General features: G+C 50.5%; 2 protein-coding genes and 1 long non-coding RNA gene across 7 annotated transcripts in view; 1 reads left to right on the top strand and 2 right to left on the bottom strand.

Moving 5' to 3' along the window:
- The window catches only part of Qrich1 (glutamine rich 1), a 38,321-nt gene extending 36,534 nt beyond the window's left edge, over window positions 1–1,787 (bottom strand). Inside the window, exons 1-2 of one of the 5 annotated variants that reach the window (XM_048423753.3) lie at window positions 1,649–1,782; window positions 154–213 (exon numbers count right to left, since the gene is read on the bottom strand). The gene's annotated coding sequence lies outside the window, so the exon portion shown is untranslated. Of the gene's footprint in view, window positions 1–153; window positions 278–967; window positions 1,285–1,648 lie in introns of those variants that run through there. The other 4 variants (XM_048423752.3, XM_087905239.1, XM_085688853.2 and 1 more) reach the window with 4 other exon arrangements.
- A 1,121-nt stretch (window positions 1,788–2,908) lies between these two features.
- Qars1 (glutaminyl-tRNA synthetase 1) lies at window positions 2,909–10,116 on the bottom strand. Its single transcript, XM_048423756.3, has 24 exons — window positions 9,959–10,116; window positions 9,621–9,768; window positions 9,187–9,296; window positions 8,967–9,042; window positions 8,683–8,747; window positions 8,068–8,121; window positions 7,867–7,927; window positions 7,463–7,534; window positions 7,261–7,346; window positions 7,047–7,133; window positions 6,132–6,231; window positions 5,937–6,015; window positions 5,748–5,856; window positions 5,519–5,649; window positions 5,331–5,423; window positions 4,895–5,032; window positions 4,723–4,810; window positions 4,500–4,643; window positions 4,293–4,397; window positions 4,046–4,138; window positions 3,806–3,933; window positions 3,646–3,712; window positions 3,446–3,571; window positions 2,909–3,057 (listed from the first exon to the last, which is right to left on the bottom strand). Exons 1-24 carry the CDS (start codon window positions 10,073–10,075, stop codon window positions 3,007–3,009), a joined length of 2,328 nt encoding a protein of 775 aa, XP_048279713.3. The 5' UTR covers window positions 10,076–10,116; the 3' UTR covers window positions 2,909–3,006.
- A 101-nt stretch (window positions 10,117–10,217) lies between these two features.
- LOC146894503 (uncharacterized) lies at window positions 10,218–11,424 on the top strand. Its single transcript, XR_015001660.2, has 2 exons — window positions 10,218–10,645; window positions 11,320–11,424. It is a non-coding gene; the product is annotated as an uncharacterized LOC146894503 (long non-coding RNA).
- The last annotated feature ends 685 nt before the right edge of the window (window positions 11,425–12,109 follow it).

The following is a 12,109-nucleotide window of genomic DNA, read 5'->3' on the forward strand; positions in this document are numbered from 1 at the left end:
CAAGTTTCCCACATCTGCAATTTTCTAGTAGCTTGCGGTTTCTAGCAGACAACACCGAGAATGAATGACAGGATCTGTAGTTTCAGTACCATCAAGGGGGTGGGGGTAATGGACTGCACACATACTTCCAGCATATGAATGATTTTAACTCACCAGTCACCATGTTGCATGTATGTCTGCTGCTTGTCCTGAGTTCTTAAGACTTCTAACATTCTGAAGAAGATAGAACAAAGAAGTTCCTTCCATCCTCAGCCTCTTTTTAAGTTTTAACTTTGTTCTTAAAAAAATAGTTTATTAAAAAGAAACATTACTACCAAATTTGATTACTTTTAGCTTGCTTTTCTTCAAGCTTAGTGGATCAAACTGTATAATAAACTAGCAGATGTTTTGTGTTAGATGCATATTTCTCTTTCAAACCTAGATTTCCTTGACACCAGATCACGGTGCTGGGACAACAACAACAACAACAAAAAAAAAAAACCTGGGAAGGACTTGAGTCACTTGATTTCTGTAGCGACACGGGAAGATTTTAGAAATTTCTGCTGGATACTTTAGAAAATACAAAGAAAAAAAAGCAAATCATTGACCAAGTTTATCAACGTTAAGAACCGGTCCTTATTCGGAACAGAAAAGCAAGCCCCTCCCACCCATGCGGGGGCGTGGGGAGAGCTGCATTTAAGAATTTAAAGCGGAATTTTGAAGCTTGGAGAGTTTGGGACCACACACATTAGAGGATCTCTTTCCGGAGCGCACAGAGGTGACGTGTATCAACTGCGCTTATGGACGAATTGGTTTTTCATAAAAGAAAAAGCAGGCACTAACGAAGGGCCTTGCGGTGTTAAATTAACCTTCTCTCCTCATCACAAAGCACCAGTACAAGGTGAAAAAACCCAAGGGGACCCCATGCTCTCTCTGGCCAATAGGACTCCAATTCCGAAGCAGGGTAGCACCCTCCCGAAGCACCCACCCAGTACGTGGGCCTCCCTTAAAAGACAGCATTCTTCAGTTAGTACGAGCAATCTTGTCTGCCTCGCAGGGGAACGGAGCCGCAAGCCAGACAGCAAAGCCGCTAGGTTTCTCTGCGGACCTAGGCCACCGCTGCCCCGGACGTCACCAGAGCAGGAAGGGCCCAACCCTCCACGTTCCCCACGCAGCGAGTCGCTCGTCCGCCAGACTGCCGGCCAGCCGCTCGGAGGGGGCGTCCCGTGCGCACTCGGGACGGCGCGACCAACCAACAGCAGGGCGCGCGCCACACAACCGGGGGGTCGCGGAGAGGCGCGCGCCCCGGAAGCCGCTCTAGCCCACGGGCCACAGCTGAGAGCCAACGGGAACGCGCACGTCGAGCGGCAACGCGCAACGGGAGGACCGCACAGCGCGCGCGTTACCGCGTGCAAAAAACAGGCTCGTGCGCGCGCGCGCCCCGCGGCGCGGCCCTGCGCCGCGCCCACCCGGAGCCCGGGCCCGCCCCTCCCCCACAGGCGGGGCGGAGGCGCGCGAGCCGAGGGCCGGTCTCCGTTCCCCAGCCGGCCCGAGGTCGCTGGGGCCCAGCGGCGGCGGCCCGCCCGCCCCCGCCCGCCGTTGTGTGGAGTGGGCCTGCTGCCCCAGTGCCACAGCCTGGCTGCGTTCCCGCCCCTACCAGAGCCCTCACCCGGCGACGCCACCGCCGCCGCTGCCTCCGCTCTACCCGCCGGCCCCGCTTCACCGCCCGGGGCCTCGGTTCTGCCGTCACTGCTCCAAGACCGACAGGATTTTCTCCTCACAGCTCCCTGGGCGCCATCTTACATTCAACCCTCACAACCAATGGGAGCTGAGTACACCTCTCGCGAGAATGGAGGCAGTGGATCCCGCGAGAGCTGCCGGTCAGACTTAAAGGGAACGCTTCTGAGTGAGAGGGAGGTCGGCGCGACTGAGAGTGGGTCCCTGGTTGTTGAAAGGAGCGCCACGCCCATGGACGCCCCTCCATGAGGGGAGGAGCTTAGGCCTGGGGTTCTATACCCCGGGGTTATTTTGCTCAAGTCCGGGGTCTGGAAGAGTGCTTCTTAAACCCACCTACGGCGTCCCGCTTGCGCCTCCCCTGCCTGCTCAACTCCTCGCGAGGCGTGGCCCGGCCTACCTCGGCTTCGTGGTTAAGGTGGCCCTCCAAACCCCAAAGCTGGGCTCAGCTTTAACAGTTGTACCGCCCCTGGGAAATCCTCGGGGCTACGGATACTCTGGAGAAAACAGATTGGGAACGCTCCCTGTCAGCTGCCATCTGAGATCAGTTTACCAGAGTCAGGTCCACCTTAAAGCGGGCCTTGGGTAGCCCAGTGTTTGTATACAGGGAAAATGTGGAAGGCGTTAAAGCTGCAGGCACTCATCTACAGCCTCCCCAGCAACTGACAGCAACCCAGAGAGCAATCAGCCTCTGGGCGAGCCTTTCTGCCTTCTGCACTTGTTCCTGTCCTGGCAAACTCCTCAGAGGTCCTTTTCTGAGATGGGATCCAGCCTAAACTGCAGCTGGATCAGGAGCCTCAGTTTGTAGAGGCATCCAGGGAGACTTGTCGGGTTTCTAAGCTTGAAAGGCCACCACAGCATTTATGCTGTATCTCTGTTTGCGCAGTAGACAGGGTTATTTTCTAAATGAGCATTCTGGGGATTATGCCTCTGTTGATATGCCTGGCCCCAGACACAATCCTAAATCCCTCCCTCTGGCTGATAACTGGAGCAGCATCTCCGGGGCCCTCAGGTTTCTCATACAAAGTGCAGACCTAATCCCAACCATGCACCTGTCTTTGAGAACCAGGAGGTGCACTAGGGGTTCTGTCACTCCCTCTGCCCTGGGGAAGCCTGTTCTTCAGACTACGTGTGTAAGCACCACCGCCAGCAGTTCACACAGCATGCCTCAAATATTAGAAAGGCAAACAACATATGGACTCCAGAGATTTAGTTACTCTTTATTGAAATGGAGTATGGGGTGGTGAGGGCACCCCCAGCCTCCAGGATGAGGTAGGTCCACATGTTTTCAGTTCACACCTTTCCTGGATCTTCCTTCAGTGTGACAGTTCGGTTGAAGACAAGCTGAAAGGCAAGAAAAATGACCAACAGCCCAGAAGCAGGCCCCTTACTCTCCCTCCCACAAGGAGGTGATGTCTTAAGGGACAAAACATCAATAACTCTGCAATATTGGATACGGGACTAAATAATAACTGTGCTGCTGCTGTGCCTTAGACTCATGAGGATTATGACAACCTCTAAGCATGCATGCTACTTTGAAGACTAAAAAAGTCAGGATCCCTATTAAATTTTGTGCTTGGACCTAACCCTCTAAATCAGTTTCCTCAAAAGTAACACATGAATACCCCTCCCTTAACCAGTGAAGGCTAAGGGAATGTAGGGAGTGTTTATTACAGTGAACAGCCACCACCATCAGTACTGCAGAAAGGCATAGGTGGGTGAAGGTAAGCACCTGTCCTTGTTGGCTATCTGGATCAACAGAGAAGTATCCGAGGCGCTCAAACTGGTACTTGTCAAAGGGCTTTGCCGAAGCCACAGAGCAGTCCACTAACGCTCCTTCCACCACTTGTAGCGAGGCCTGCAGACAGGAAATTCAAGTAGCTGTACAGTGGGAGGCCCACCACCCTCAGCTCTCACATTCCATGAGCCTACCGGGTTCAGGTCACTTAGGAATCCACCAGGCACTTCAACAGGGTCTTCGGGGTTCTTGTGCTGGAATCTGTGGCCAGAGTGAAAATCAGGCCCCAGATGGAGAGCCACAACATGCAGTTCCCATCTTGTGACTGCCCCAATGCCAGGTATGTTCACTCACAGTCGCTCATAGAGGCGAATCTCACACAGTAGAGGCTGTGACACCCAGTGAATAAAGGCCTTGGGCTTCTCTCCAGAATCAGCTCTTCTACAGGTCACTTCCAAGTACTCCACACAGCCACTAGAGCCCTAGAAGTGAGGAAGATGCAATAGGACCAGGGAACCATCACGAAGACTGCTGACTACACACAAAGTTTGACCCTAGCAGGCAATATCCGCAAAGATTGCAGCTGCCTCTTACCTTGACAACACGCTGCAGTTCGATGACATAGCCAGTATGTCTCAGGCCCACAGGCTGGCCACAGGCCAGGCGCTTATAGCCTGGCTCTGACTCCTAGAGAAAAGAAGCATGGAAGTTACAGGAGCTGCAAGCATCATGCATGTACAAGGCTTCTCCCAACCCCATGTCTATCAGGATTGGTTCATGGTAGAGCAGGAAAGAGATGGACTTAGAGAAGGGATGAGGATACTACAAGACCCCCATTTACCTCCTTAAAGTCAGTTCTCTCAATGAAGACAGTAGAAGCAAAAGGAACCTGGTGGAAGCCCTTGGTCTCATCAGCTGGGAAGTTTGGCACTTGGATGTCCAAGGGCTGTAGCAGGAGATAGGTATCTCAGTCAGGCCAGATACTAGGATCCCCATGCCCAGGCATTTATGAACCCGTGTACTCACGCACACACTGAGGTAGGCCCACCTTGGGAGCAGGAAAGTTAGTGATGACAACTTTTAGTGGCTCTAACACAGCCATGGCTCGTGGAGCTGTATCATTTAGCACATCACGCACGCAGGCTTCCAGAAGATGTGGTTCCATTGTGGTCTGTGCCACTGTAACTCCCACCTATCAGGAAAACAGTCATAGCTACAGCCACAAAGCCACACTTAGCCTGATTCTACCCACTCAATCTACTGGATTATACCCGAGCACAGAAGTTGTTGATGGCCTCAGGTGGAAAACCCCGTCGTCGTAGGGCTGTAAGTGTGAAGAGCCGTGGGTCGTCCCAGTCCCTGTGAATACAATGATAGTCAGAAGACCTTAAACAGTACAAGTCACTGGTACTACACCTCTGGTGAACCCAGGTCCATACCTACCGAACGGCACCAGCTGCTACAAGCTGGAGAATCTTCCGCTTTGAGACAACAGCATAGTGCAAGTTGAGACGGCCATATTCCCACTGAACAGGGCAATAGACATCCAGCGCATTACATAACCAAAAGTAGGAAGACCGTCTAGGATGGAAGGATAAGGTTAGACCTGGCCACCTGTGGGGCTAGGGAAAGACCAGAGAAAAAGCACTAGAGACCAGTAAGAGGGCTCAGCAAGGAAAGATACTTAATGCCAAGTCTGAAGAACCGAGCTGTCTCCTTGGAACCTACTTAGTGTGGAGAGAGAACTGACTCTCACAATTGTCCTTTGATCTCAACACACATGCTGTGGCACCCGCACACCCACTCACATGCATTTACACACGCCAAACAAAAAAGGAATCCCCCGACCCTACCCATCCCATAAGCTCAGCCTCCTCACCGAGCCTGGAATTCCTTGGTACACAATGAGTGGGTGATGTGCTCAATGGAGTCACAAAGACAGTGTGTGTAGTCGTAGGTGGGATAGATGCACCTGTGGGACATAGACAGCAGATCCCACTAACCCGTCCCCTCTGCCCTATCCCACTGGCTCTTCCCTAATCCACCCCTCCCCATGCCAATATGTACCATTTGTCCCCTGTCCGATGGTGTGGTGTATACTTGACACGGTAGGCCACAGGGTCCATCTTGCCATCCTCCATCACCAGCTTCATTCGAAGCGTGGCCTCACCCTCTGCGAACTTGCCCTTGCGCATTGCCTGAGGAGAACAAGAGCTCAGACTACCTCTACACACAGAAACATCTCATCCTTAGCACACCGGCCTTGCTAAACCAAGCTGCCCTTCTGGGATGCCACCTCAAAGAGCAGCAGTGATTCCTCAACAGGCCGCTCCCTCCATGGTGAAGGTAAAGAGTTGTGGCCTTTGAGCTCCTCCACTCTCTGGTGACACACATAAGCTTGACCCCTGTGAAAAAGAGATATGAATGTGCAGGTGGTCATGACCTGGTCAGCTTACCTGGTTCAATATGACGGGCCTGGCCTCACCTGCGGATAAGTTCCACAGCCCAGGCATACAGCTGGTCAAAATAGTCAGAGGCATATGTCACTTTGTAAGGTGTGTAACCTGAGGCAGTAGAGACATAATATGAAGAGCCAGCAAGAAACACTAACTGGCAAAGCCATGACCCACAAAGAGGTCCACTCACCACCAGCCCTGCCCAGGCCTCACCCAATCCATACCCAGCCAGGTCACCATGTCATAAATCGCAGTGAAGAATTTTGCTTCTTCTTTCTCAGGGTTAGTATCGTCAAAGCGCAGAAAACAGATACCATTGTTGGCCTAGAAGAGTTGGAGCACTGTGACGTCCCACACACCCATAAGCTCCTACGGGCCACATCATCCAACTCAGATACTCTCAGAGCTCAAGCTTATCAGACGCAAACTACAGCCAGCGAGACAGCAGCAGCCAGAAGCAGCTGCTACACACACCTTAGGACCTGAGTCTGATCTGAAAAATCATGGTGGAAAGAACCGACTCTCAGTTTTTCTTTGACATCCACATATGTGCAATAGCATGAGTGTGCATGAATGCATGTACAAGTGCAGGTATGTGCACACACACACAACTCGTTTTTATGAGACAGTTTCTCTGTGTAGCCCTGACTATTCTGGAACTCACTCTGTAGACCAGGCTGGCCTCACACTAAAGATCCGCCTGCCTCTGCCTCCTGAGTGCTGGGATTAAAGGTGTGCACCACCACCTCCAGGCCCAAAGAATATTTTTTTTCTTCTTTTTTTCTTCTTAATGTCTTCTTTTGATGACTAGCACTAAAAAATTAAAAAGTTAAATAAAAGGAATTCAAGAAATTCTCTCACATCCACAGGGTATAATGGTACATGCCAGCACTTGAGAAGCAGAGGCAAGCAATCTCTGATTTCAAAGTCAGCCAGAGCTATATAGGAAAGCCCTACCTAAAGAATCATTTTAGTTTTTTCCCAATGAACCCAGCATTTCCTGAGGATACCTGTTACATGTGGTTTCCCTCTATGGTCTCTGTCATCAGGTACAAAGGGCAAGAAAGAAATCTTTCTGGAATCCAGTCAGGAGTAGCCAGTGATCATATTATTTTCCAGGGACATAGACACATACTTACCTTAGCATAACCAAAGTTGAAATTGATGGCTTTGGCATGTCCAATATGCAGGATTCCATTGGGCTCTGGGGGAAACCGGGTACGGACCTGAGCGAAGGGATTGGGACAGAAGAGATGAGATAGAGCTCAGATCACCCAACAGAAACAGATGCCCGTTCCTAGGGAGGCCATGGTAATAGGTGAGATGAGGGACTCAAGCCACAACCCTACACACCTGTCCCCCCGTGATCTCTAGGTGCTGCTTCAGCAGATCCATAGTGTGTGGAGTGGTCACATAGCCTGGAGTCTTGTAGTTTTCACCTGCCAGGATGAGAACAAATCTGACGGCAAGGCTGTTAGCCAAGGAGGCTGAGTCTACAGGCCTGGCTATAATGCTAATCACCAGTCCACCCCAGAGTTTCAAGGTACCCCCTTACCTGGTTTATGAAACTTAAGGGCCTCCCCCCGGAGCTGCTCCATTAGAGACAGGGTCTGGCCAGCAACCTCACCTGCAGGGAAGAAATCAAGAACCTTGCCTACTAGAGATAACAACCATGCCCAACCCAGGAAAATATCCATGGCTGTGATCAACATCCTGAAACCAGATCTGAGCAGGGCCCTCTTCTCCAGTCCCCAGAGACAAGAGCTACAGAGTCAAACTCCTCAGGTCTCTAATGCCAGTCTGGGACAAAGGAAATAAAGGAAACTCCAAGAATCCCAGTCTTGAGAAAAAAGAGAGATGGCTGAGTAAGACAAGGCCTCTCAGGCCGTGCTATTCGGTCCTTCAGATAGAATATCCAGAGGGTAGAAAGGGGTTTGACAGGAGCCTCAGGCTTCTCACCGTTTTCTGCCACGTCCTTTGCTGCCTTCTGGTCTGTTTCTTCCAGACGAGCCTTTGCCACCTAAGAGAAGCATAGCATTGCATCAGACTCTCTGGACAAGCCCTGCTGAGGAAATGGGTTCAGACACCCCCTTCTCCAGCCCTAGGTTTCACTCTTATCTCTGCTTCATCACAGGCATCCTGAGGGGAGCCCAGCCTCACCTTGGGCTTCTTCTCCAAATCGGCTTCCATCTTGGGACCCAGAAGGTGGAGAACCTGAGCAGATACCAGAGCCAAGCATAGACAGAATTGTCCTCTCTCAAGAGCCTCCTGATGGAGCCCCTTCCTGCCTGTCTGCCAGCACCACAAGAGCCTATGTAGCCCATCCCATTTTATCTCCTCATGGGTTCTTTTGTTGTTATTTGAAATAGGGTCTCACTATGTGGACCAGCCTATCCTCAAACTCAGAAAATGCCTGCCTCTGCCCATGAGGCTTCCTCATGTGAATGCCTTTTCCTTCCTGAGAACTCATCCTGGGCCCGGTAACCAACGTTGCCATTTGCAGAGAAACAATGTGGGCCCAGCATCAAGATAAACAGTCTGCCTCAGCCAGTCATCATTATGATTCTTTGCCAGCATTTCAAGATGAAGGCCACATCACCAATTTGTGGGAAGAAGAAACTCAGCTTCACAGAAAGTGATTCCTCCTAACTCAGAGGCCCAAGTCAGGTACTACCCCCTCCACACTGGCTCCATGATCTCTGTCAGATTAAGAACAGGATCTCCTTCCCCTTTATCCCTCAGTGGGGTTCAGGTTCAGCTTAGGGAGGTACCCACCTGCATATCCACTTCGTGCTTGATCATTTTGCCATCTGCCCATTTGAGTGCAGCCCGAGCCTCTCCTAAGAGTATGGGCACAAGAAGCTGCAGGGAGGCAAAAGGGGGTACTCCTTCCCCCTCTCCTCAAGGAAGTCCTAGCTGACACAGGAATCAGAACCTTGGCCCAGACACTTACAGTACCCCTTGCTCATCCTCCTCCCTCCCTCTAATATAATGCCCAAAACAGAAGGCACAACCAGACGGTCAACCTGTAAGTAACTCCCGCCCCAGATCCTACTCACCCATCAACAGCCCCATGTTGAAACGGTACCGTTCCGCCAGGAGCTGGAAACGATGCCTGTTTATGGTAGCCTCCACCTGCAGAAAACAAACCATATGGTTCAGAAATGCCTCTTCAGAAACAGCCTGGAGACCTGCACTCCTGCTCGAGGTCTGGGGAGAGAAGCTACAGCACTCTTTCCAGGGCCAGAACTAGGAGCCATCTGGAGCCTAAAGACTTACAGCCTCTTCGATCTGCTCTGGTGTCACCACCACACCTACACCACATTCCCGCTCGAAGTCCTCGGTATCAATGGGATCCAGGGGATGACTCCGCACATACTCAAGGGCAGCTGAAAAGGGAAAGTCAATTGGACAGCTCAGCTCCAAGAAGTGGATGGATAGGCCCCTGATGCCATGAAACTTCAACTGTTTTGGCTACTTGGATGCCTAAGAGGTTAAGCCCTGGCATCACTGGCCCTGAGGCCACAGGAAAGAGAAACATGTTCTGAAGCAGGTCTCTCATTGTGATAATCCTCCTAGACATCCCAGAGGTCTCCCCCTCCATGCTCCAGTGCCTGTCCACAACCTGATGTTCAGAAAGCAACTGGGGAACTTGATCGTAAAACAAAGTGGAGGACTGAAGGTGGAACTGGCAAGACAGGCAGGGGTCTCACCGCTCAGCTGGAGCTCAGTGTGGATCTTCTTATTGGTTATATAGCTCACAAGAAAAGAAAGACGCCGGGTATCCCTGAGTCGGGAGGCCAAGCCATACAGCAGAGTCCCGGTAGCCTTGTCAATGGCAGAGCCCAGAGTCTGCTGCGCCTGCAGTCAGAGGAATCAGGGGGAGAGACCCATGCCCGGAGGGTTAGGACGGAACCACTTTGCTGTGAAGCTCAGTTTTCTCTCCGCACAGGCAACAGCGGGAAACCCGGAGCAAATCAAGATCTGGACTCAGCCCCACGTTGCTTTGGAGCACAGGAGGCAGCTGAGGCCAAGGGAAAGGAACTCGCACCTGGGTCGCCGCCTCGCGCAGCTGAGTGCTCAGAGCCGCGTTTTTGAGGGTCTCGCGCGCCTTGGTTTCGCTCAGGCCGAGGCCAGTGAACAGTGTCAGGGAATCCGGAGTAGCCATAGCAGAGACACCGGAAACTAAAAAGAAACTTTAGGCCGCAGCTGCACAGCGACCTTCGCTCACTGACCAATCAGAATAAGAAGCCTGAGAGAGAACCAATGGTGGCCTTCCTCAAGAGAGGGGCGGGGCCCGGCAGATAGTCAACGCCGTTTTAGAGCCGGCGAGTGCCCCAACAGGCTTTTCCGGCCAGTTGGTTTCCGCCTCCCTGGCCGTAGGCCGCTGGCAGGGTGGAGTCCAAACGGTTTAGAAAATTTGTCTCGGGTGTGGAGAGTGAAAGTATTTAAAAACAAAGCAGACTCAGCTTGGCCTCTTCTCCCTCAGCCCTAGGAATTCAACCCCATCTTGTTGGAGAGCAAAAGTGAGTTCCGGTCGCGCTTTTCAACGTCACAGCTTTTGAGTTGTCATGGAAACAGATGATAAAATGAATTCCCTGAATTTTCCGGTCCAGATCACTGTAGAAAATGTGTAAAATGGCCTATTTGGAACCACATTAACCTGGCATTTTAGATACCTACTGGGACACGGCAAGAAGAGGGAAGAGAAAGAGACCAAGCGCGACTTCATAGGAAGGTCTGTGATTTCTTTAAAATTTCATGCCAACAAGCAGCACTGATTGAATCAACAATCAACATGCCACAGGCAGCACTGATTGATTAAATGGGTTACTAGGTGCCTAGGGGTTATTATCCCTAGAGGAGCTGGGGAGTGGGATACATTGTTGCTGGGAGAGGTTGCATACATCTTTAATCCCAGAGGCAGAGGCAGGTGGACTGCATGTGAGTTCAAGGCCAGCCAGGGCTACATAGTGAAACTGTCTCAAAAAATAAGAAAACAAAAAAGAATACATTGTTTACATATATGGAATTGTCAATAAATAAATAAAAGATATTTTGGGAGCTGGATATTCTTAACTGTACCAGCAGTTAAAAAGAGCACTGGTGGGACTTAAGAGATGGCTCAGAAGTTAAGACCAATTCTGAGTTCAATTCCCAGCAACCACATGGTGGCTCACAGCCATCTCTACTGAGATCTGGTGCCCTCTTCTGGCCTGCAAGCATACATGCAGGAGGAACATTGTATAAGTAATAAATAAATCTTTTAAAAAGTCATAGTACAAAAAAGAAGAAGAAAGCATTGGCTGCTCTTCCCAAAGACCTGGGTTCATTTCCCAGAACCCACATAGCTGTCCAAGTATCTGTGTCTCCACTTGCAGGGGTTCTAATGCCTTCTTCTGTCCTCCACAGGCACCAGGCACACAAGTGATGGACAGATACACAGAGGCAAAATACCCATATACATAAAATAAAATTTTAAATGAAAAAAAAGCATTAAAGATAGAAGATTCTCTATGTTTGTTTGCTTTGTTTTGTTTTTTGTTTTTCGAGACAGGGTTTCTCTGTAGTTTTGGAGCCTGTCCTGGAACTAGCTCTTGTAGACCAGACTGGTCTCGAACTCATAGAGATTCGCCTACCTCTCAAGTGCTGGGATTAAAGGCATACACCACCACCGCCCGACATCTATGTTTAAAAAAAAAAAAGAAACAAAGAAACAAAGAAAAGGAAAGGAAAGAAAGGAAGAAAGGAAGGAAGGAAGGAAGGAAGGAAGGAAGAAAGAAAGGAAGAAAGAAAGAGAAAGAAATCTTGTGCCAAGGTCCAGTGCAGTGGCCTGTACCTATAATCCAAGCTTCCCCTGGAAATTGAGGGAAGCCTGGACAACAAAGGGTTGTTTTTTAGACTAAACTAAGATTTAACGTCTAGTGCCATACTTACTTACCTGTTTCAGAGCAGGCAAATATCACACACAGAGGCAAACAAACCACAACCCACAAGCAAATCCCTCCACAGGACTTTAGATACAGGGACAGTGTGAAACAGAGATGGGCTAATCCTGATTGTGACTATAGTGCTTGCAATTCTCCAGTCTGCTACCTTCCAAGACTGGCTGACACACAAGTTCTTCATGTAAATAGCGAGAAAGCCAACAGCTGTGTAGAATAGTAAAGAAACTCCCAAATTCAGAACTGGAGTTCGGGCT

Source organism: Myodes glareolus, chromosome 4, assembly GCF_982192425.1.
Source record: "Myodes glareolus chromosome 4, mMyoGla1.1, whole genome shotgun sequence".
In the NCBI taxonomy this organism is placed as follows: domain Eukaryota; kingdom Metazoa; phylum Chordata; class Mammalia; order Rodentia; family Cricetidae; genus Myodes; species Myodes glareolus.

Bases quoted from the DNA above. Each gene is read 5' to 3' on its own strand.
- Qars1 (XM_048423756.3), bottom strand. From the start codon at position 10,075: ATGGCTACTCCGGATTCCCTGACACTGTTCACTGGCCTCGGCCTGAGC. The intron at 6,016-6,131 runs GTATGGATTGGG...CTACTGCCTCAG, and splicing joins TGACATGGTGACCTGGCTGG to GTTACACACCTTACAAAGTG. The intron at 5,857-5,936 runs GTGAGGCCAGGC...TCTTTTTCACAG, and splicing joins GCTGTGGAACTTATCCGCAG to GGGTCAAGCTTATGTGTGTC.